The sequence below is a fragment of the Vicia villosa genome, linkage group LG6 (genome assembly GCF_029867415.1).
Source record: "Vicia villosa cultivar HV-30 ecotype Madison, WI linkage group LG6, Vvil1.0, whole genome shotgun sequence".
Taxonomy (NCBI): Eukaryota; Viridiplantae; Streptophyta; class Magnoliopsida; order Fabales; family Fabaceae; genus Vicia; species Vicia villosa.
The window spans coordinates 13,695,664-13,719,756 of record NC_081185.1 but is presented as its reverse complement, the minus strand read 5'-3'; the positions used below and the strand labels follow the sequence as shown (position 1 = coordinate 13,719,756).

At 30.8% G+C, this 24,093-nt stretch overlaps 2 protein-coding genes and 1 pseudogene across 2 annotated transcripts; 1 reads left to right on the top strand and 2 right to left on the bottom strand.

Moving 5' to 3' along the window:
• Positions 1 to 8,426: 8,426 nt before the first annotated feature.
• On the bottom strand, positions 8,427 to 8,913 carry LOC131613226 (uncharacterized). The gene is made up of 2 exons (XM_058884914.1): positions 8,856 to 8,913; positions 8,427 to 8,716 (listed from the first exon to the last, which is right to left on the bottom strand). The coding sequence occupies exons 1-2, from the start codon at positions 8,911 to 8,913 to the stop codon at positions 8,427 to 8,429; spliced, it is 348 nt and encodes a 115-aa protein (XP_058740897.1).
• Positions 8,914 to 11,931: 3,018 nt separating this feature from the next.
• On the top strand, positions 11,932 to 13,161 carry LOC131613225 (uncharacterized). The gene is made up of 2 exons (XM_058884912.1): positions 11,932 to 12,515; positions 12,852 to 13,161. The coding sequence occupies exons 1-2, from the start codon at positions 11,932 to 11,934 to the stop codon at positions 13,159 to 13,161; spliced, it is 894 nt and encodes a 297-aa protein (XP_058740895.1).
• Positions 13,162 to 20,004: 6,843 nt separating this feature from the next.
• On the bottom strand, positions 20,005 to 23,661 carry LOC131613224 (uricase-2 isozyme 1-like; annotated as a pseudogene).
• Between the last annotated feature and the right edge of the window lie 432 nt (positions 23,662 to 24,093).

The following is a 24,093-nucleotide window of genomic DNA, read 5'->3' as shown; positions in this document are numbered from 1 at the left end:
TTCGGTAAACATGCAAAATTTGGTCTTTTTGAAGATTTTCGTGTGCTATACTACATAAAAGGCATGAAGTTCGTTAAATTTTCAAAAATTTGATATTTTGGAAGATTTTTATGTGCTATACTACATAAAAGTCACGAAGTGCGATAAAGTAGCATACATTGGTATTTTGGAAGATTTGCGTGTGCTATACTACAAAAAAGTCACGAAGTTCGTTAAACTTGCAAAATTTAGCCTTTTGGAGATTTTCGTGTGCTATACTTTAGAAAAGTCACGAAGTTTGTTAAACTTGAAAAGTTTGGTATTTTGGAAGATTTTCGTGTGCTATACTACATAAAATACACGAAGTTCGATAAACTTTCATACATTAGTATTTTGAAGGATTTTCGGGTGTTATACTACATAAAAGTCACGAAGTTCGTTAAACTTGAAAAATTTGTCCTTTTTTGAAGATTTTTGTTTGCTATACTACATAAAATTCATAAAGTTTGTTAAACTTGCAAACTTTGATATTTTGGAGATTTTCATGTGTTATACTACATTAAATACACGAAGTTTGTGAAACTTTAATACATTGATATTTTGTAAGATTTTCGTGTATTATACTATATAAAAGCCACGAAGTTAGTTAAACTTGCAATATTTGGTCTTTTGAAGATTTTTCGTGTGCTATACTACATAAGAGTCACGAAATTTGTTAAACTTGCATGCATTGGTATTTTTGAAGACATTCGTGTGTTATACTACATAAAGTCACGAAGTTAGTTAAACATGCTAAATTTAGTCTTTTTGAAGATTTTCGTGTGGTATACTACAGAAAATTCATAAAGTTTGTTAAACTTGCAAACTTTGGAATTTTGGAAGATTTTCCTGTGTTATACTACATAAAATTCACGAAGTTCATGAAACTTTTATACATTGGTATTTTGAAAGATTTTCTTGTGTTATACTAGATAAAATTCACGAAGTTAGTTAAACTTGCAATATTTGGTCTTATGAAGATTTTTCGTGTGCTATACTACATAAGAGTCACGAAATTCGTTAAACATGCATGGATTGGTATTTTTGAAGACTTTCTTGTGTTATACAAGCTAAAATACAATAAGTTCGTGAAACTTTTATGAAGGATAGAAAAACACTTAGAAAGGGGGGGTTTGAATAAGTGTAACTTTAAAAACTCTTAAGATAAAAACAATGAACACAATATTTTTATCCTGGTTTGTTGTTAACGATACTACTCCAGTCCACCCCCTTAGAGTGATTTACCTCAACTGAGGATTTAATCCACTAATCAATCTTGATAAAAGGAACGTTAGAAGCTACAAAAGGCAAATTCAGTAAAAGCAGAGAAAAGCATGGCTCGAGGCAGTTGACAAAATAGTGAAAACATTAAATGCAAGGGTGTCCAGTCATGCAACGCATTAAATGCACTTCAACGGTCATCTTCTCAAAAAGCCTATATATATGAAGTTCTGATCAGAAGCAACGAACAACTCTTGCAAGAATACCAAAACGCTGCTGAAATCAAAACATACGAACTTCATCTTCAACCTCACATACTTTGTAATATTTAGTGAGTGATAAGCTTAAAACTTAAGAGAAATATCACAGTTGTGATTATAGCTTTCTAAGAAGCATTTGAATACTCTTGTAAACATTTATTTTACATTGATTTGTAAAATGTTCCTAGAGTGATCAGTGAGATCAGTACACTCTAGAAGACTTAGAAGTTTCTAAGTGTTGATTTCCTAGAGTGATCAAGTTGTGATCTGTAGACTCTAGAAGACTTAGAAGTTGTCTAAGTGGAGAACCATTGTAATCAAGTTTGATTAGTGGATTAAATCCTCAGTTGAGTTAAATCACCTTGTCAGGGGTGGACTGGAGTAGTTTAGTTAACAACGAACCGGGATAAAAATAACTGTGTGATTTATTTTTATCTTCCATTTTTGGAAACAACCCTTATTCAATCCCCCCTTTCTAAGTGTTTTTCACTCCTTCAATTGGCATCAGAGCGCCGGTTCTAGGTGCAAACACTTAACCGTGTTAGAGAAAAGATTCAGGGAGAAAAACACAAAACGGTTGAAACAGCTACTTCAACTCCTACTAAGCAAAACAACAATGGTAACAATGGAAGCAATAACTTCAATGGTTACATTAGACCACCAGTCTTTGATGGTGAAAACTTTGAATACTGGAAAGATAGACTTGAAATTTATTTTCTATGTCAAGATGGTGATCTATGGGATTTAGTGTTGGATGGCTACAGAAATCCTGTGAATGCTCATGGAGTCAAGATTTCTAGACAAGCTATGAGTGACGATCAAAAGAAAGAGTTCAAGAATCATCACAAATCAAGAACTATATTGTTAAATGCTATCTCACATGTTGAGTATGAGAAGATCATAAATAGAGATACTGCTCATGACATCTTTGAATCTCTGAAGATGACTCATGAAGGAAATGCACAAGTCAAGGAGACAAAAGCTCTAGCTCTAACACCATTCTGAAAGAATATGACTTGAGCTTCAGAAAGTTCTTATCTAGAGGTATTAGCAGAAGTCAGCTAGCCTCTATGATATATAGTGTTAGTGGAAACAAAGGGATAGGTATAGGCTTTGAGGGAGAAACCCCATATAAATTTGAACCTGTTGATAAAATGATCATTGAATACAAACCTTTATATGAACAGTTCAAGTATGGTCATTCTCATGATATCAAACACACATCTCATTCTAAGAGTTTCCATATCACACACACAAAGAAAAATGCTGTTGCACATTCTGGAAAATCTCATGTGAAATCTCAGTTCAATCAGAACTTGAGAAGGACTAACCCCAAAGGACCCAAAAGAATGTGGGTACCTAAGGAAAAGATAATTCCTGTTGCAAATCTCCTTCATAGATCAAAAGACAAACATGTCATGGTACCTGGACTCTGGGTGCTCACGTCACATGACGGGAAGAAGTCTATGTTCCAAAGTCTGGAACTTAAACCTGCTGGAGAAGTAAAGTTTGGAGGGAATCAGAAGGGCAAAATCATTGGCTCAGGAACCATATGTATTGGTAATTCTCCCTCTATAACTAATGTTCTTTTAGTAGATGGATTAACTAATAACTTATTGTCCATAAGTCAATTAAGTGACAATGGTTATGACATAATCTTTAATCAAAAGTCTTGTAAAGATATTAGTCAAAAGGATGGCTCAATCCTACTTACAGGCAAGAGAAAGAACAACATTTATAAGATTGATCTTTCAGATCTTAAGAACCAACAGGTTACTTGCCTTCTGTCTGTTAATGAAGAGCAGTGGGTCTGGCATAGAAGATTGGGTCATGCTAGTTTGAGAAAGATTTCTCAGATTAACAAACTTAATCTGGTCAGAGGAATCCCTAATCTAAAATATAAATCAAATGCTCTTTGTGAAGCATGTCAGAAAGGGAAGTTTTCAAAACCTGCGTTTAAATCTAAAATTTTTGTCTCTTTCTCTAGGCCTTTAGAACTTCTGCACGTTGATCTTTTTGGCCCAGTCAAAACAGCATCAATCAGAGGCAAGAAATATGGATTGGTCATTGTAGATGACTGTTAGGTGCCAAATTGTGTTAATATTTAGTTTAATTAATGGCACCTTTCGACCGTTTTAATCGTATATTCGTACAATTCCCTGAAGTTTTAGATAATTATTTATAGTTTATAATTTTAAGCTTTCTTTTAATGATAATATGTGTTTTAGTTGTGATTTTGTAGGTTTTAGCCATTTTTGAGAAGTTTGGAGCTTGTTTTGACCATGATAAGAGAGTGCTGGGCAGAAGTATGCGCGCGTCGCGCGGAGATGTGGGCGCGTCGCGCCCTGGGCAAGATATTTTAGAGCTTCAAAGCAGAGAGTTGCGCGCGTCACGCGCATGGGCGGTTTATATTTCTTAAGTGTAATGGCGCGAAGCGCGCTGGAGGGCGCGACGCGCCCTGGACTGAAAATTGTTTTACTATATAAAGAGTAATTCTGATTTTTGGAAAGGGACTTGACATTCTTAAGAGCTCAAAAACCCTAAACACTGTAGCAAACTAAGAGTTGAAGATTAGAAGCCTTGATCGTCGATTAATCGCCTTTGATGCTTGTTGATCTTCATTCTTCACTTCTTGAGCAAGCTACCATCCTCATGGATAGCTAAATCTCTTTTGTATCAAGATAAGATGTAATCTTCCTAGCTTTTTGTATGTGTTCTTGTGAATATATTATGTATGAACATGTGATGATCAATATAGATGGTTTAGTTTGTTAAGTAAAGATTTTCTTTGGTATAAGTGTTTGAGACATCAATATTTGTATCTAGATCTAACTTTATCATCTATCAAACTATAAATTGCAGACATGGATTTAGCGTTTGATGTTTACTTAGTATCGGTTTTAAAACGTTATTTGTATTGTTTAAAGGATGGAGAAATCGTCGGTTAAACAATACGGTAAATCTAACTATATCATTGCGGACACGGATGATATAGGCGTCGATACGTAATTATGTTGATCGTTACCATGTTCATATACGTATATTTATAAGGAGACATACAAATTTAGGTCGATGAAATCGAATCTTGATACATTTTCTTTAACTTAGAACTTTCATTACTTTACTCTTTGCTACTAAAAGTGTTGAATGATCTTTTGCAAACCCAAACTTAAAGTAACATTAACTCACGATAAAATAGGCTATAGAACGGCGGTGATATCGCAATAATCCATGTGGATACGATATAAACGAAAAGTACACCACAATACTCTTTCAACAATGACTATAGCAGATGGACTTGGGTAAAGTTCTTAAAACACAAGGATGAGTCACACTCCGTGTTCTTTGACTTCTGTAATCAGATTCAATCTGAAAAGGAATGTAAAATCATAAAAGTCAGAAGTATTCATGGTGGTGAATTTGAGAACAGGTTCTTTGAAATTTATTTCAAAGAAAATGGTATTGCCCATGATTTCTCTTGTCCTAGAACACCACAACAAAATGGAGTTGTAGAACGAAAGAATAGGACTCTACAAGAAATGGCCAAAACCATGATCAATGAGACTAATATGGCTAAGCATTTCTGGGCAAAAACAATTAACACAGCTTGTTATATTCAGAATAGAATCTCCATAAGACCTATTTTAAATAAGACTCTTTATGAATTGTGGAAGAACAGAAAGCCCAACATTTCATATTTCCATCCATTTGGATGTGTCTGTTATATTTTGAATACTAAGGATAATCTGAACAAATTTGATTCCAAAACTCAGAAGTGTTTCCTTCTTGGATATTCTGAATGCTCTAAAGGCTACAGAGTATACAATACTGAAACTCTGACAGTTGAAGAATCAATCAATATCAGATTTGATGATAAGCTTGGCATTGAAACTAGAGAACATAATAATAGTTAAATAAAAAATCATTATAAAATAGAGAACATAATAATAGTTAAATTAAATAAAATACACAAATCCAAAAACATTACAAAATCAATTAAATAATTTAATCAATAAACTTAATTACTTGCTTTATAATTAAAATTTATAATTTAATAACAACAATAAATAAATATTAAATAGTATTTAATCAAAATTTATGATCTTATTAATACTGAATCTCGATATTTATGATTTCTTTTTTTTGGTTAATCTTTATTTATGATATCACTAATACTAGAAAATTTAAAAATGTTTTTTTGAAAGTATTAAAAATTAAAAACATTTAATAACAACATTTTTTTTAATAGGCAATGAAATATATTGAACAAAGACGAAGCATAAGGTGTGCTCCTCCCATTACAAAAGCCCACTCCCCGCTACTCAAAACGAGTAAGCGGTAAAATGTGCCAAACATGAAAATTACAGTTTTTTGCTATCTTACAGTTAGAAAACAACCACTTCCAAGAGCTAAACATAATTTCCGACATACAATCTAGGAAACTAAACTTTTCGTTCTTGAAAATGATCGCGTTGCGAATCAACCAAATGTGCCAACACGTAGCAAGCCAAATAGCTCATAAAATATTTCTTTTAGCTAAGGAGTTCACTTTATGGTAGATGAAGGGAAAAGTGATGAAATCCACCAACGAAAAATCCGTAAAACAACCTAACCACTCGAACACCTTCAACCATATCTTTTTCACCACATGACAACCACCTAAAAGGTGAGATAAATGCTCCTCCTTCAACCATATATTTTATTATTTGTTATTTGTTATTGATAATATAATAAAATAATGAAATAAAGATTTTTTATATATGGGAAAAATTCAAATATTGTTATAATAGACTTTTATATATATGACAAAAGTGTATTGTTTGACCCAAACACTTCTTTAAATATTGTTATTTTTAACCCACAGGTAACAAACAAATACCGTGTGAACGCACAGGTAACACACCAGTATTATGTGAAAGCACAAGTAATTATTATTTTAAATATACATTTTTTAAAATAATAAATGAAAAATTGAAATATATATTATTAATATAAAACTATTTTGATAATATAATTATGTTTTTTACCTACTTTTTATTTTAAAATTAATTATCTTTTTTGGTTAAATAATTTTGTTTTTATTAACACTTTTATTATATTTTAAAAACAAAAGCGTGCATACCACACATTCCACACCAGTACCGTACGTATCAGCACGGTTAAATGATTCAGTTTAGATAAGTCACCCACAGTGTAATGATGAACCGTGATGACTTTGGCGTTGTCGTATGTGCGTTTTATAATAGTGATTAGATCATCAGAAAAAATATGCGAGGCTACGCTTGAAGTGGGTTTTGACGAGGCGGGGGTTCTTTGCGGTTTCAATGAAAATAAAAGAGGAAATTTTGTTCAATGAAGTAATGAAGAATAGGGTGAAGAAGATGGAACAAACATGAAGGCTAATCAAGAAAAAAAATAAGGTGGTGTACTTTCTCTTTGCTTCTAACGGCGACCGTCTAAAAAAATTGAAACTTTGATTGAGAAATATGAAGAGATACTGAAACGATAAATAATGGTGAAATGATAAACAATGGCATACGTTGTAAATTAGAACATAATAAAATTGAAATTTAACAAAACAAAAATCTTTCAAAAAGTAATAACACTTTAACACATGTGAAAAAAATTACCTACAACTAATTTTACATATTCTCTTATTTATTATAATATTCATTTAATCATGTATATATTTTTAAAGATTTTTAACGGTGAGGGATTTAATTGAGCTCCACCTTAAACTTCACCAAAATTTATATGCAAAATAAAAAATTAATATTAAAAATATATGAAAAAAAACATTTTTAGTTGTTAGACATTTTTATAATAATTAATAGGGTAATGCTAACTTGTGCCCCAAGGGCACATGTTTAAAAATCTATAAATAGAATGTTTGTGTTGGATATAGAAACTTTGTGTTTGAAAATTGTGTATTAATTTGATTAAAAGTTGATAGTTAATTTATTTATTTACTTTTTCAATACAAACATTCCATTTATATTTTCTTATCATGTGCCCTTGGGGCACAAGTTAGCATTACCCTAATTAATATTAAAAATATTTTTATATTGTAATAGTTAAAAAGTAACATAAAAATATAAAAAACAAAATAAAAAAAATTTAATTATAATTATAACAAGGTAAATATGTAAATATAATTATAATTAATATAAATCACCTCCTCTCCCCTCCGAATTCTCCCAAATCGGAAGGACCAAAAAGTGATTTATGATGGAATTTGGTCCTCCCATCTACCTCCCCTCCCCCTCTTAAAAATTTGAACCAAACACCTAAACTATTATAAATCTCCTCCCCTCCATTTACCTCCAACCAAACGGACCCTAACGAAACAAAAATCTTACAAAAAGTAAAAACACTTAAACACGTGTGAAAGAATTAACTACAACTAATTTTACATATTCTCATTTTAAGTTTAAGTGGTGTTTTATTATAATATATCTACTTTTAAAGGTTTAAAAGGTGAGGGACTTAATTGAGCCTCACTTTAGGCTTCACCAAAATTTATATGCAAAATAATTAAGAATAATTAATATTAAAAATATATGAAAAAAATACTTTTAGTTGTTGAGAAAAACAATTCTAACCCATATTATAGTGGGAGTTATAGAAGACAAATGAAATAACATGATAATATAATTTAAAAGAATTAATGAATATTTAACAGTGGGAGTTTATAAGGAGACACCATATTAAACCTCCATGCATTAATGCATATTCATAACTAATTATTACCATAATAAATAATAAAAACGAAATTAATATAAGAATTTAAAAAGAACAAAGAATATCATAGATGGCTAAATATATTCGATATTACAATCTAATATAACACCTCTTAGTGGTTTCAAAACTTCTACAATCCGTAACTACTTTATTTTTGTTTAACAATCAAAAATATAATTCTAACATCTAAGAACATGCGACTTGGGAAGAAACTGGTGTAAATGCAAATTGAGAATCAGAAGTATAAGTGAAAGAGACAGATTTAAATCCATAAAGTGGTGCTCCTTGAATGAGAAGACCATCTTGGCTAAATATTGCTGGATCAACAGGTGTGCTTGATTTAAATCCATTGACATTGAACTTCACTTCAGTTTGAGTGCAAATACAGGTGTTGGTCACAGTAACATTCCACACTGAGCCTGATGTTTTGGTTTGTTTAACCTCAATAGCACTCAAAGCACAGGGTTGTCCATAAGCTGCAATATTAACCATGAATTAAACATCAAAATAATAAAAATAAAAAATAAAATAAATTAGCTATTATTCTAAAATTAAATAAAAAAGATTTTTAGAGATTATTCATGCTTATAAAATATGAAAGGTATGATACGATACCTTGGACAGCTAGGGCAAGGAAGAGAGTGAGGAAAAGAATGTTGAAAATAGAAGCCATTTGAGAGTGTAAGACTTGTAGATGTAAAATAGTGTTTGTGTGAGATATAAAAAAGAGGGGGTAGTTGTTACACTATTTATAGTATCAAGTGGAACCGAAAATTAAACAATTACTAATTTTATGTTGATTTTTTTTTTTTTTTTTAGCAAATCTGAATTCTTTTAAAAAATTCATTGATTTTTTTTTCTATTTAATTCAATTCAATATTTTATTTAATAAAATAGATTTGTTCCCCATCTATTATAAGAATGTTTAATTTAAAAAAAAAAAAAATAAATAATATATTATTATAATAATAAGAGCTTAAAGATAGTGCACTGTATCACAACTCTTAAAAAGAAATACTTTATATATAAGTAAAATAAAAAGTTAAACTCTTATAAAAATTAACGGTTTGAACTTCACTACCAGTGTAAATAATATTTTACACTGTCGGTGTGTTTCCATTAAATCCTAATAATAATGTTAAATTTTTATAATATTTTTAAATGGAAAAGTAATATTTTAAGGATTTTTTATTCAATTCATTATTGCATTTAATAAAAATTATCAGTTTCTCATCTATTATGGAAATGTTTAATTTTTTAAATTAAAAAGTTTGCATTCAAGAAGGCTGTTTTCATTTTTCAATGAATTGCATTTAATAAAAATTATCAGTTTCTCATCTATTATGGAAATGTTTAATTTTTTTAAATTAAAAAGTTTGCATTCAAGAAGGCTGTTTTCATTTTTCAATGGTCAAGGCACATTGTATTTCAAACAATTTTTTATTACTCCTTTCCGTCTAATATTATTTATAGTATTTTACTAGATTTAGAAAAAATAATAAATGTAAAAAAGATACGTTTATTTATTTACCCATACAATTTATGTAATAGTATTTTTTAATTGATGGTTAAAACGTTAATGTATATTTCAATTGAAATATTTTAAACGTTGAAATATTTCAATTAAAATATTAAACGTTAATTGATGGTTAAAACGTTAATGTATATTTATTTCAATTTAGGTACTAGTATTATTTATTTTCCCATTTTAAATATACCTTTGACAAGTTTTGGAAGGAACTTATTTATAGTTTTGTTTAAATTAATGTTGGTCTGAAATTTTTTCCTTCTGGTTTTGTAGGGTTTTTTTATAATCGGACAAAAGTACTTGTAATACTCTGAATAATATAATTCTTACTTCTAAAAAAAATTATTATCACATGAAATTCTTAGTCAACATTACATTTTATAATCTTTTCTAGCTTGAGTTGTTGTTGGTTGAGATTTTTTTATCCGGATTTTCGTTCTTGACTTTTTAAATGCCCTGGGTCATAATAAAAAACTAAACAATCAATTTTGAATTTTTATTTTCTTTTTTTGTCGTCGCATCTGAGTCAGAGGTCTGACGATGAAGAGTTAAAAGAGAGATAGATGCGTGAAAATTGTGTAAACATATTAAGAAAGGAGATGTGAATTTTATATTATCACTAATGCAATCAAATCATGTCAATGTAATGAGTTAGAGTCTTAGAGAGTATTGTACAAAATCAGTTGTTGATTTTCCACTTTCATAAATGATAATGAATTATATTTAATCATAAAAATAATAAATTATATGATTGTGTGATAATTTTTTGAATATTTATTTATAGATAATATTAAAATTTATGCAAAAAATTTGAAATATTATATAAAAATTATAAACAACATTAAAACTAAAAAATAGTTTTAATTATTTCGATTGAGTTTCAAAACTTTAAGACATAATAGTAAAAACCTCAAAATTTTATTAGAATTAATATATAAACAAAAGGGAAGCTAAACTAATTTAAAATAAAATTATAAAATTTTATAAATACTATATCAAATTAGATTAGCTCTAATCAAATTGTTATAAAAAATTTTAATTTAATAAAAAATAATATTGATTTTCTCAAGTTTTAATTTATAATTATAAAATATAATCCAATAATATATTTTCCAAGTTTTAATTTATAATTATAAAATATAATTCAATGATAAATTTTTTATAAAATAATAATAGACATAAACAATTATGCATTATTTTTTATTATATAAATTCAATAATAAAATATTTTATTATATAATGGATTTTTTAAAAATAAACTAAATAAAGTATTTCTCTGAGTTATTCTAATACATAGTTGAACCAGGAACATGCAACCACACACCTCGATCCACTGGGCTAACGCTGCAAATTTAAAAATATTTAGCAAGCACAGTATTTATATTTAAAATTTAGTATAATTTGTTAACTCTTTTTTCGTTTTTGAGGCCCTGGGTCATGGGCATGCTTGCCTTGGCCAAAGCCAGCCCTGATCTTTAATACTCTCCTTTTTTATAAAGCTTATTTTTAAAAAAAAATATTACATGATAATAACATAAATAAAAAATATTAATTTTTTCTACTATGAAAAAAATTTCTATTCAAAATTTTATATATATTACAATAAATTAGAGTTTCCAAAATAAACTACCAATTATATCTCTTCTAAAAAAAATAATAGTATTATTTCAAAAAAATAATAATAGTATTATTTTAGTAGTGAATATTTCCATTAAATACCTTCAGGGTAAAATGAAGATATCATATATCAGATTAACCGTAAATAATGATCATTAAATTAATTTTTTTAGTTAAAATTTTAATTATATTACAATTAATTAGAATTTCCAAAATAGACTATAACGTATATCACTTTAAACAATAATAAGTAATAACAATACTCATTTGTGAATATTTCCATTAATTACCTTATGGATAAAATGAAGATATCATGGTATGCTTGCACCAACCAAGATTTTTTTTTTGACAAGTTTTTCATCATTACACATATATGTAAAAAAGAAAATAGTTATGGAGTAACTCCATAGATGTTTGAAGAAGCTCCAAGACAACACAAGCTTTAAATTTCACCCTAAATGTGAGAAGCTAGGTATAACTAGTATTTGCTTTGTTGATGACTTGATGTTATTCACTAGAGGGGATGAGAGGTCTGTACAACTCTTGATGGATACTATCACTCTGTTTTCTGCAGCAACAGGTCTTAAAGCTAGCCCCACAAAATGCAGAGTTTATTTTGGGGGAGTGGATGAGAATGTTCAACAAAGGATTCTGAGCATCACTGGCTTCCTTACTGGCAGTTTACCCTTCAAATACCTGGGAGTTCCACTCATGAATAGGAGTCTGAATGTTAATGTGTGTAGGCCCTTGATTGACAGGATTACTTCTAAGATAACACATTGGACTGCCAGGCTCCCTAGTTATGCAGGGAAACAACAACTTGTGAAAAGTGTGTTGTTTGCTATTACTAACTATTGGATGCAGGTTTTTCATTTGCCCAAGTGTGTGACCAAACATATTGAAGCTATGTGTAGAAGCTTTGTATGGAGTGGAAAAGCTGAGATTACCAGGAAGGCACCTGTTTCCTGGAAGAAGATATGTGAGCCAAAAAATGCAGGGGGCCTAAACATCACATCACTGAATGAATGGAACATAGCTACTTTGGGGAAGCTCCATTGGAACATTGAGTCCAAGGCTGACAAGATGTGGGTGAATATATACTATATCAAGGACCAGAATTTCTTGCTATGGTAACCAAAGAATGATTGTTCTGTTTTGATGAAGAGTTTAGTAGCTTGCAGGGACCATATTACACAGACTACATACTGGCAGACTGTCCTACAGACTGGTTGCTACAAAACCTCGAGGATGTACCATAGTCTGAGAGGGGAAAGAGAGCATGTGCCATGGAGAAAGATTCGATTCAAGAATCTGGCCAGACCCAGGGCTCAATTCCAGATGTGGCTGGCCCTCATGGATAGAATGAACACCAAATCCAGGCTCCAAAAGTTTGGTATCCAAACTAATCTTAGATTTGTTTTCTGTCCTGAACAGGAAATAATCAATCACCTATTCTTTGACTGCAGGTGGACTAGAGTTATTTGGGCTCAAATGCTACACTGGATAGGCTACCATCACAACCCTGGTATCTGGCAGTATGAGAAGCAATGGCTCACCATGGAAGCTAACAAGAAAGGATGGAGAAGACAAATCCTCAAAGCGGCAGCAACAGAGCTAGTGTATGCATTATGGCAGAACAGAAACTCCATAATTTTTGCTCAAGGAACTCGTGATGACCATGTATTAGATAGAGTTAAATTCATTGTCTATACAAGATGTTCTAGGCATAGAATTATTATCACACACTTTGATGAAAATACTCTTTGCATAGAGTAAGATGTTTATTGTAACCTGGCTCATTGGAGCGGTATGTACTTCATGGTTTTTTTGGAAATAAAATTTAATTGATTCCACGAAAAAAAATTGTTGTTTGGATTTTTTTCTTATATAAGTTAAACATCTATTCACATCTTTTGATTCTTTACCTTTAAAATTTATATGAAAAATATGCTAAATCTACTTCTTTTTTAGATTTAAATCTTAATAAGTGAATTTTGACATAATCCTTCTCTCCCTAGCACTTTTCTTAAATATCATGATTACCGTGAATCATAATAATAAAGTATAATCTCAGCCATTATATTAAACTAAATTAACAAATTTAATTTATTGTTAATTTAACTTGGACTTGTCAATTAAGGAGGAATGTATGAAATTTAGGGATGGCAAATGGTATATCCGTCCCGTTAAGAATTTTTTGTAAAAGCCCACAAAAATAAGATAGAACGGGCATAGTTGAAGATATGGGCCTAAAACTTATACCCATCCTGCAAAAAAAGTGAGAGCGGAGCGGGAAAAGCCTGCGGGTAAGGATGAGAATAGGCCAAACCGCCCTACAAAAGCCTATAGTCTAGCCTATTTATGTAAACAACCTCTAGTTTACAGATAAACAACCTCCGGTTTACCTAGTCATTATCCAATGCAATCTTTATCATAGAACCCCCATCTAACACAAGAGAACCTCCGCTCACTCCCAACCACTGTAATGGTGTTGAATAGTTTCCAATCCCATGAACTGTATCAACAACTTAGCACTCTCCTTCTATTGATTGCATTCTTCAGACTACTATCTTGAAGTTACTTAAAAGCTTCCTTCAAGAACACTACACCTCTTACCTACAGGCTTCGAGGTTCACATGGTAACCTTCCCACAACCCGGGAGGTTTACATTGACAAACCCTAATGATTACATTTTTGAATACTCGGTTGTCTCCTTTTCCTAGGTTACAATGCTTCTATTTATAACCTATTCCCAACTGGATTTGGGCTTCTAATCGTAGCATATTTGCAGTTATAAATCAATAAAAACTTCTGCTAAAAATTAGGTCTTCAATCAAATCCTTCTAAATTGTCTCCATTTATAGAAAGTCTTTATTCTTCAATATTCTTCTTGATTCTTTTTGACCTTTTGTTCCGCGCCAATAAGGATTTGCATAATATTCTTCTGAATATTTTGTATCTGTTTAAATAAAGTTGAATCTTCTTGCATCCAATTCAGCAGGCGCAATGTCGAATGCAGCAAGTCTCGACATCTTCTAAGACATGTTGTTCCAGATATTGTATACCTTCAACCCAACATGTTTCATTATCTCTTGTACCTGTTCTCATACAGATATATTATATTCCATTCTTGTAGCTAGTATTTTTTTTACAAAAATCAATGCCAACCCTAAAATTACAAAACTTACAAACATTAATGAAAAACAACAACAACATACAAAAGATGTTATCAACAAAACAACATTATACAACATAACCTGATATTATAAAATGTTTCTAGGATACACATTTTATTGAAACTAATTGTACATGGAACGGGAATCAATTAGGAGGTTCATCTAGGTTAAGAAGCAATGAAAAAGAAATATAAGGAGTAAGAAGTTTACACAACAACTTCATACTTCTTATAGTTCTTCTTATAGTTTCTCAAACTAGATGAACTTTGTTGTTGTTTCTTCATTTACTTTTCTTGTGACTTAATAATGTATTTTTCTTGTTTTGAGTCCTACAAACATCATGAAAGTTATCAAGATGTGAAACCGCAAACTTAATTTTCAACAACAAATACATGCAACAAAATAAAAACACTAACAAAAGTATGAAGTTCATATTGTTGTGAAGCTATGAAGAAGAGGTACAATGTGGATGAAATTTTCAACATAGCTTCATACTTCTTGTACTTTATTCATGTTAAGGTCGTGAAGACGAATCTAAAAAAAAGAGAACATTCAACAAGATGGAACAAAAGAGATAATTAGAAACTATGTAACAAGAAGATGTAAGAATATTAATACCTTATGTATGAAGAACAAGAACCACGGATAATAATGAAGAAGAAGAGAAAAAATGGACGCTAGGGTTTATTAGCGAAGGATACGGCGCTACTGTCAAAAAGTGAGAGTTAATTTGCTTATATATGGGAATACTATTTCACAACGGTTATAACTAACAACTGTAGCGATAGCCCTTTTCTTATTTATTTAAAAAAAAAAAAAAATGGCGCGTCTTAACGTTAAAGGTATAAAATATTTGAGGGTGTTGAGGTTGGAATGAATGAAAGTTTCATTTTATCACCACGGTTAAATGGTCCACCGTTAATATACATTAATATGTTTTTTTTAATTGTTACCACCTCAGTTTAGAAATGTCACCACAGTGTATTGATGAACCGTGGTGACTTTGGCGTTATCGTACGTGCGTTTTGTACTAGTGATTAGATCATCATAAATTTGAAGAGGCAAAATAAAAAATAAGTTCTATAAATATTAAGAAACGCTTCAAGTGGCGGTGACTACGGCGAGGTTATGTGTGGAGTGGCGCTTCAAGTGGCTGCAAGGCTATGTGTGAAGTGGGTATTGACGAGGCGAAGGTTATGTGCGGTTTCAATAATAATAAAAGAGAAAATTTTGTTCAATGAAGTAATGAAGAATAGGGTGAAGAAGATCGAACAAACATGAAGGCTAATCTAGAAAAAACGAACATGGTGTACTTTCTCTTTGTTTCTAACGACGACGGTCTAGAAAAAATTGAAACTGTGATTGAGAAATATGGAGAGATACTGAAACAATAAACAATGGTGAAACGATAAACAATGGCATACGAAGTGTAAATTAGAACATAATTAAATTGAAATTTAGGGTCCGTTTGATTCAATCGCGGGGAGGGGAGGGATTTTAATTACATATATGTTTGGTTCAAAATATGAAGGGGAGGGGAGGGAAGGAGTTTTATTTACAAATATGTTTGGTTCACAAGGAGAGGGGAAGTATTTTAAAACTAATTTACACTTTTAACCTTGTAATTTTACTATAAGATTCACGATATTTACTATTTATAAGTATTCAATTCGATAACATCAAAAAAAATTTTAAAAATGTAACAATTATAATATATAGTTTAAAAAAATTATCAAATACAATAAAATCTAACAAAAATATTTGAAACAAAAATATTCCAATAATTAAAAAGTAACATAAAAATATAAAAAAAAAAATAAAAAAAAAATTATAATTATAACAAGGGTAAATATGTAAATATAATTATAATTAATATAAATCACCTCCCCTCCTCTCCGAATTCCCCCAAATCCGGGGAAGCAAAAAGTGACTCAGGAGGGAATTTGGTCTCCTCCATCTACCTTCCATTTCCCTCTTAAAATTTGAACCAAACACCTAAACTATTAAAAATACCCTCCCCTCCATTTACCTCAAACCAAACGGACCCTAACGAAACAAATATCTTACAAAAAGTAAAAACACTTAAACACGTGTGAAAAAATTACCTACAACTAATTTTACATATTTTCATTTTTATTATAATAGATCTACTTTTAAAGGTTTAACTGGTGAGGGACTTACTTGAGCCTCACTTTAGACTTCACCAAAATTTATATGCAAAATAAGAATAATTAATATTAAAAATATATGAAAAAAACTTTTAATTTTTGAGAAAAATAATTCTAACCCATATTATAATGGGAGTTATATAAGACAAATGAAATAACATGATAATATAATTTAAAAGAATTAATCAATATTTAATAGTGGGAGTTTATAAGGAGACACCATATTAAACATCCATGCATATTCATAACTAATTATTACCATAGTAAATAAAAACTGAATTAATATAAGAATATAAAAAGAAACAAAAATTATCATATATGGCTATATTCAATATTACCGTTGATAAAAAGAAAGTGGTCGTTGTTGCTTGGAAGACTTGTTGCAGGAGAGTTAATGAGGGTGGTCTGGGAATCATTTCCTTAAAGGCTTTCAATTCAGCAACCAATATGCAACTGTGCTGGAAATTCATGAATGTTAATCAAAACTAGTTAGTTTTGCTTAATGGGAGAGTGAAAAGAAATGGAAGGCTCATAACATATGCCATCAAATATTCTATTTGGAATGGAATTAAAGAAGCTCATGACAATGTTATGGACAATTATATGTGGAGCATAGGCAATGGGAGGAATATCAACTTCTGGTCAGACAACTGAACTGGAGAGATCTTAGCTAACAAGTATCAAATTTCCAAGCAATTTCAGTATGCCCTTACCTCTAAAATTAGGGACTGGTGGAATAATTCCTAGCAAATTCAAGATAACATCCAAGTGGGTCTTCATGATCTTATGAGCAACATTTCCAAATTCTCTATAGTTGCAGCTGAAGTTGATGACCTTTTTGCTTGGAAACATAACTCATCTGGTATCTTTATTGTCAAGGAAGCCTATAATACAATCATCAAACCTTGTCCTTCGATATCCTGGAAGTTATTCCCTTGGGACATTGACTATCCTCCGTCGCACTCTATGCTGGTCTAGAGATACATCCAGAATAAAATGCCAATTGATGAAAACTTGTTGCTAAGAGGATTCTCGTTTCCTTCCTTATGAAACTTATGTAGTGCTTGCTGTGAAACTTCTAGCCATATTTTCTTTGACTGCGGCTTTGTAAGGAGTATGTGGAACTAGCTTGTCAAAATGCTAGATATCAATCTGTTGATCACTAGTATTGATCTTATGAGCAACATTTCCAATTTCTCTATAGTTGCAGCTGAAGTTGATGACCTTTTTGCTTGGAAACATAACTCATCTGGTATCTTTATTGTCAAGGAAGCCTATAACACAATCATCAAACCTTGTCCTTTGACATCCTGGAAGTTATTCCCTTGGGACATTGACTATCCTCCGTCGCACTCTATGCTGGTCTGGAGATACATCCATAACAAAATGCCAATTGATGAAAACTTGTTGCTAAGAGGATTCTCGTTTCCTTCCTTATGCAACTTGTGTAGTGCTTGTTGTGAAACTTCTAGCCATATTTTCTTTGACTGCAGCTTTGTAAGGAGTATGTGGAACTAGCTGGTCAAAATGCTGGATATCAATCTGTTGATCACTAGTATTGAAGATTGCAAAGAAATTCTTAACTATAGCTGGTCTCCTCAAGCTAAGGTAGTCATTCATACTTGCATAGTTGGTATATTCTACCAGATTTGGAATGATAGAAACAAAAAGAGGTTTAAAGAAAAAGTAGCTTCTTAGAATTCATGTGTGACCATGGGATTAGCTCAAGGTAAAGTAGTTGGAAACAATACACAAAGGATCTCTAACTCTTCTATTTCCAACTTCAGCTTGCTCAAAAGATTTGACATCAACATTAAGCCAAGCAAAACTGTTAAAACAATTGAGGTGCTTTGGTCTCCTCCTACTTTGGGTTGGATAAAATGTAACATTGATGGGGTTGCGGTTGGTAATCCTAGAGTTGTTGGGTGCGGGGGAATTTTTCGGGATCACAATGCTAACCATTTGTTAATCTTTAGTGCTTATTTAGAGAAGAACAATTTGGAGTCGGATGAACTCATTGTGGTGATTATGGCATTAGAAATGGCTAAACACAAATAATACACTCAGCTTTGGATGGAAACGGATTGTAGTTTTATGGTTAAGGCTTTCAAAAACCATGCCTTGGAGCCTTGGAAACTTCGGTCTCATTGGCTTTGTTGTTGGGATTACACGTTGCATATTGATTTCAGGATCACCTATAACTTTAGGGAAGCCAATTTTTGTGCAGATTCTTTGGCTAGCATTGGTTTACACTCTAAAACTAACTCTTGGTTCAACCACATTCATAATGATATTATTAGGGATTACTTGTTAAACAAGAAGGGTACCCTTAGGCTAAGGATTTGTCATTAAGGGGTCTTGGCTTGGTGCCCCCTTGTGTAATTGGTTTTATTTTTGTTTAATGATATTTTGTTTTTTGGTTTAAAAAAAATATTCGATATTACAATATAATATAAAGCCTCACAGTAGTTTCAAAACTCATACAATTCGTAACTACTTTATTTTTGTTTAACAGCTAGTCAGAGACCTGTGCTGTCGTCCGGGTGCATTATTTGTGGTGTAGTATTTTTTTAAACAATGCGAAAAATATGAAGTAACGAAGTTTGACCAAATTGCATATATAAAATGGAAATGAATCATTTAAAAAAAATTTACTAATAAGATATTAGTAGTATGAAAATTAGGTTCTAAATTAAAATTATGATTCACAAAAAAAATTTAAGATAATTCAAAAACACAATAGAAAAATAGGGCAAAGTATTGAATTAAATAATTGACGGTCCAACAACAATAGAGCATAACATTACCCATTATATAATTCAACATTATAGCAATAGATGGCCCAGGTTAGCATAAAAATAAATTAAAAGAAAGTAATATGGGACACTATAGGTTAAAGAGTAAATAAAATTGAGAAAAATCATTAAAGATATAGTCACATGTAAACATTCCAGAAAAGGGACAAAAAGGGACATGAGAGATGGAAGAAAAAAAGAGGAAATTTTGCAATTTGAAAATAAGAATTATATCTCTTAAACAAATATAGTTGATGATTGAAATAAAATAAATATTATACAGGTAGTGACCGTAAGTTGGAAAACTAATTGTCTATACATTTATTGGAAGCTCCTTTACGTTGCTTTTGTTTTTTTAAAATGCTACCATCATTTTTATTTATCAAAAATACAAATTAAAATGAACCTAATAGAAATTTAAGTATAATAATATACGAATATGTCAACCAATGTAGCTTTGCTTCTGTTGAATAATGATTGCTACCTCACAGAATGCTTAAAAACTTCAACCTGCGTTACAAATACAAATACAATGAAGATAACATAATGAGACTCAATCCACAGCCATAGTAAGTATTCTCCATATTTTCTAAACCATGAAAAATCTATAAAAATATATATACTCATAAAGTATGACAAATAAGAATGGAGTAAAATATAAGGATAAAAAATATAAAGAACTATGAATAAGGATTAAAAAATATAAAGAACTATGATTACATCAACAAAACATGGAAGTTAAAATATAAAGTTTACCGTGTCTTCAACTTTTCTAATTGCATCAGTTTTTGAACTATTATTAAATTTCAAGTTGTAGACAAACTGTGTGCACACAAATAAAAAATAAGTGAATTCTAAAATATTGATTGATTTCTTAGATATAGGGATTGATAAATATGAATTTAGAAACTAAAATAAACCACTCAAAATCAACTCATGCTTATGGAGAATACACAAAATGGAAAAGGTTAACTGGCATGAAATGAATATTTAGCATCTTTAGTTGAATAAAAGCTATAAAAGGAAACCTGAAGCATAACATATAATACTTAGACAAAGAGGGAAGGACACCGAGAAACCTGTTAATCGTCGCCTTTTCCATTTGGTAGAGAATGCTTTGAACTGATGAACTATAGACTCTTTTTGGAGGTCCAAACAATGTGTCAAGCATAACTCTTTTCGTATCTAGGTACTCAGGGTCGGTCCTTTGAATTTGTGTGTCTTGGACGAATCAAAAGAGTGATGCCCCTATAATTTTTTTAACAATAAATACATAAGGACAAAAGAAATAATTGGATAAAAACAAATTTTTATTTGACATTATGCAGAAAGAATACAAGTATGGATCTTTGAATCAATGTTTATACTACATCAAAACATACCTACCATAAAGAGCCTTATTCTTCTTCCTCTTCTTCTTCTTTTTCTCCTTGATCCGATCTTTTTTCCTATAAAAAAATTGACCAAACTTTTAAAATTATTTAAATATCATCCTCTAGCATTTTTTGTTGCAAAATGATCTAAGCCTCTAGCATGCAATAAAAAAACAATTAAAAGTCTTTAAAGAACTCGATATCATATAACTTGATTTTGATTCAACTGTTAAAACTTCTATAATAACTTTCATTTCTTCATACAAAATTTAATCATCAAGATCAAGAGAATCGACATGTTTTAAACAAGTTTCAAGATGTTTATAACATACTTTTAAGTCCCTATCAGATAATGATCTAAGCCTTTCAATACTAAACAAGAATCCAAAAATATTTTTATATGTGCTATACTGCTAAAATCTTCTATCAAGTGAGTCAATTATTTAATCTACAATATATAAGAAACAGTGATTTCGTAAAGACTCTTCAGCAGACTCAAGATTCAGCTGTGTGGATTGAGATGGATTTTCATCAATGTTGTTTTCTACGAATTTGACGTTTTTGAATAAACACACATTCAATTTCCCGCCCCGCGAGCCCGTGCTCAGGACCACCCCTGCAGGTACTTATCAGTACAATAAAAGGGCTTCAGAGGGACACTATATACTGATTCATATGAATACCTACAGCCACTTTCAATTTAGAAGCATGAATTCAATTTTCTAAGTCAAAGATAAAAACAAAAGTGAAGTGATTTCATTTTCTGGATAGTGTGGTACAAACCTCCATCTTATAGTTTTTGAATGATGACATTTCTAGACATTGTTATGAAATTTATCAATAATTAAACATGCAAAATCAGCTTTTGAAAGATTGAGTAGTCTGATTTTAATCTTATAACTTGTCTATATAAGTTACAGGAAGCCAACTTAGATTGTACTTCTTGTTAATTAAAATTTTCTAAGACAAGTGTCGGAAAAGAAAATTACCTCCACAGGGCTGTTTATTTATATTGCCAGCATCCTTTCGTGTGTGTCAGAAGTACTGTTTCCTTGTCTCTTATAAAACCCTCAAAACCAGAATGCTCACAAATCACAACAATTCCAAAAGAAAATCAGCTTGCATGTTCATAGCATGCAACAAACTCAGAAACTGTATAGTTTCATAATAGGAGAATAAATATTTATCTATTAGTACTTTAGATTTCTTTATGGAGAGAGGGGATGGGAAGTAAAATAAGACATATGGAGTACACTTAACACATCCTTGCAACAAAATATGAGTAAACATTTGGAAGAAGCTTTGGTGAGTGACTCGTATTCATGATAAGTGGACAAGTGCTCGGGCAGAGCGTAGTAATTTGGCAGTAATTGTAGGATTTCCTACCTCCCAATGCCGTAAAAATCACTATTCTCAAATGATAAGATCAGAAGACACCTCAGAAACTAACACATTTGCTAAGTTTCTGAGTATACGACTATTAATGTGTATCATTTACAACCAAGCAGGAAAATTTGAAGACCAGAAAAGGTCATATGAAAATGCATTTGGAAAAACTACATGACAACTAAAGCATAAGTTCTTGTTATATTTTGCCATCTTACCTGGGTTATTTTCAACATTGATAATCCTTCAATACCAAAAGTCAATTGCAGTGTACCAAACTTGCCTACTACTGCCTTTGTTGTGTGCTTCTCAGATCCAAGTTTGAAACCTTGCAAAAACAAAATCAAAGGACTTAAGAATGGAAAAGAAACAAAAACATCAGTATATATTTATAACTGGAATTTTCATGTACATGGACTTTCTAACTAAATATTCTTACAAAAATAATAAAATTGAAAAATGGTTACTTCAAATCAATAGTGTCAATGTTATATACAGTAGTTTGGACAAAACAATATATTTAGCTCAAACTAATCTATTTCAAAAGAAACATGAGTTGTAACAAAAATTAAATACAATAGATAACAAATAACCTCTGCACATAATGTAATGTCTATGTGCACCTTCTAAAATAAGCAATATTCAAGCGTATAACAGTTTGAGTAACTAACCATGTTCTTGAGGTTGACCATCAACACTAACTCGCTCCCACGGTTTCTTCATAATTTTTTCAATTGCAGTGGTAACCCGCAGAAAAACCAAGAGTTTTCTTTTGTTCTTCTAAGTAATGATTGTAAAAAAGGCACAGAGTAAGATAAAGAAAACAAAAGTATGAATAATCTCTATTGATATTAACTTATGAAATTTAAGTCACCAACCTACTTATAAAATCATGTGAAATGGGAAAATCCTCCACATAAAGTATTTTTGAACATTCCTTTGCTTTTGCATATACCTAATTACACATCAATTCAAAATTCAAAATTAATGTGAAGTTATATGATAGAGAATGAAAATGATGTGGCAGCAAATAACATATTATATTAACATACAATATCTCTTTAACCACACACAAACATTTCTATTTTTGTAAAAAATTCATCTTAATATAAACATGTCATAGATGCAAGGTTATCAACCCTGCTAGTTATAACGATACTATTGTGAGAGAGCGGATCAGATCGGGGGTCGGCTGTTATGGCTCTTAAAGTCTTATGGAGCAGGGTTACCAATCATGGTGGAAGTCGTGGAGCAAAAACTCTAGATTTTTTTAATAGGCAAGAGATCTATTAAAATCGGAGTATTAGGGATATTCAACCCAAATTACAAATCGGAAAACCTCTATCTTCCAAAACAAAGAAGAGGAAGAGTATTCCATGTGTAAAAGTTACAACCAACTTTTAATGAACAATGTTGTGAATTCAATGCCAAGAACAAGGTCTAAAACAAGGAAGAATAAAGAACAAGGAAGAAGAACATAAGAATTGGTTATAACTCTTATTCTTTTACTTTCTCTTAGAAAACAAGATTACAAGATTACAATATTACAAGAATAACAAATAACCTCTCTCACTCTAAATTAGGATTTGCAGCCTGTAATAATGACAAACTAGTATGCTATTTATAATAAAACCTAACATATTAACTAATAGGCTTTTTACACAAGGCCCATTACACAAGCTAACTTAATAAACAAGCTAACTTAACAAATTAGGATTTGAACACTAAAACCTAATTTAACATGCTAACAACCCTAGCATCTTCTACACCTGCATGCTAGACTCATCTTCGACTACAACATACACACTTC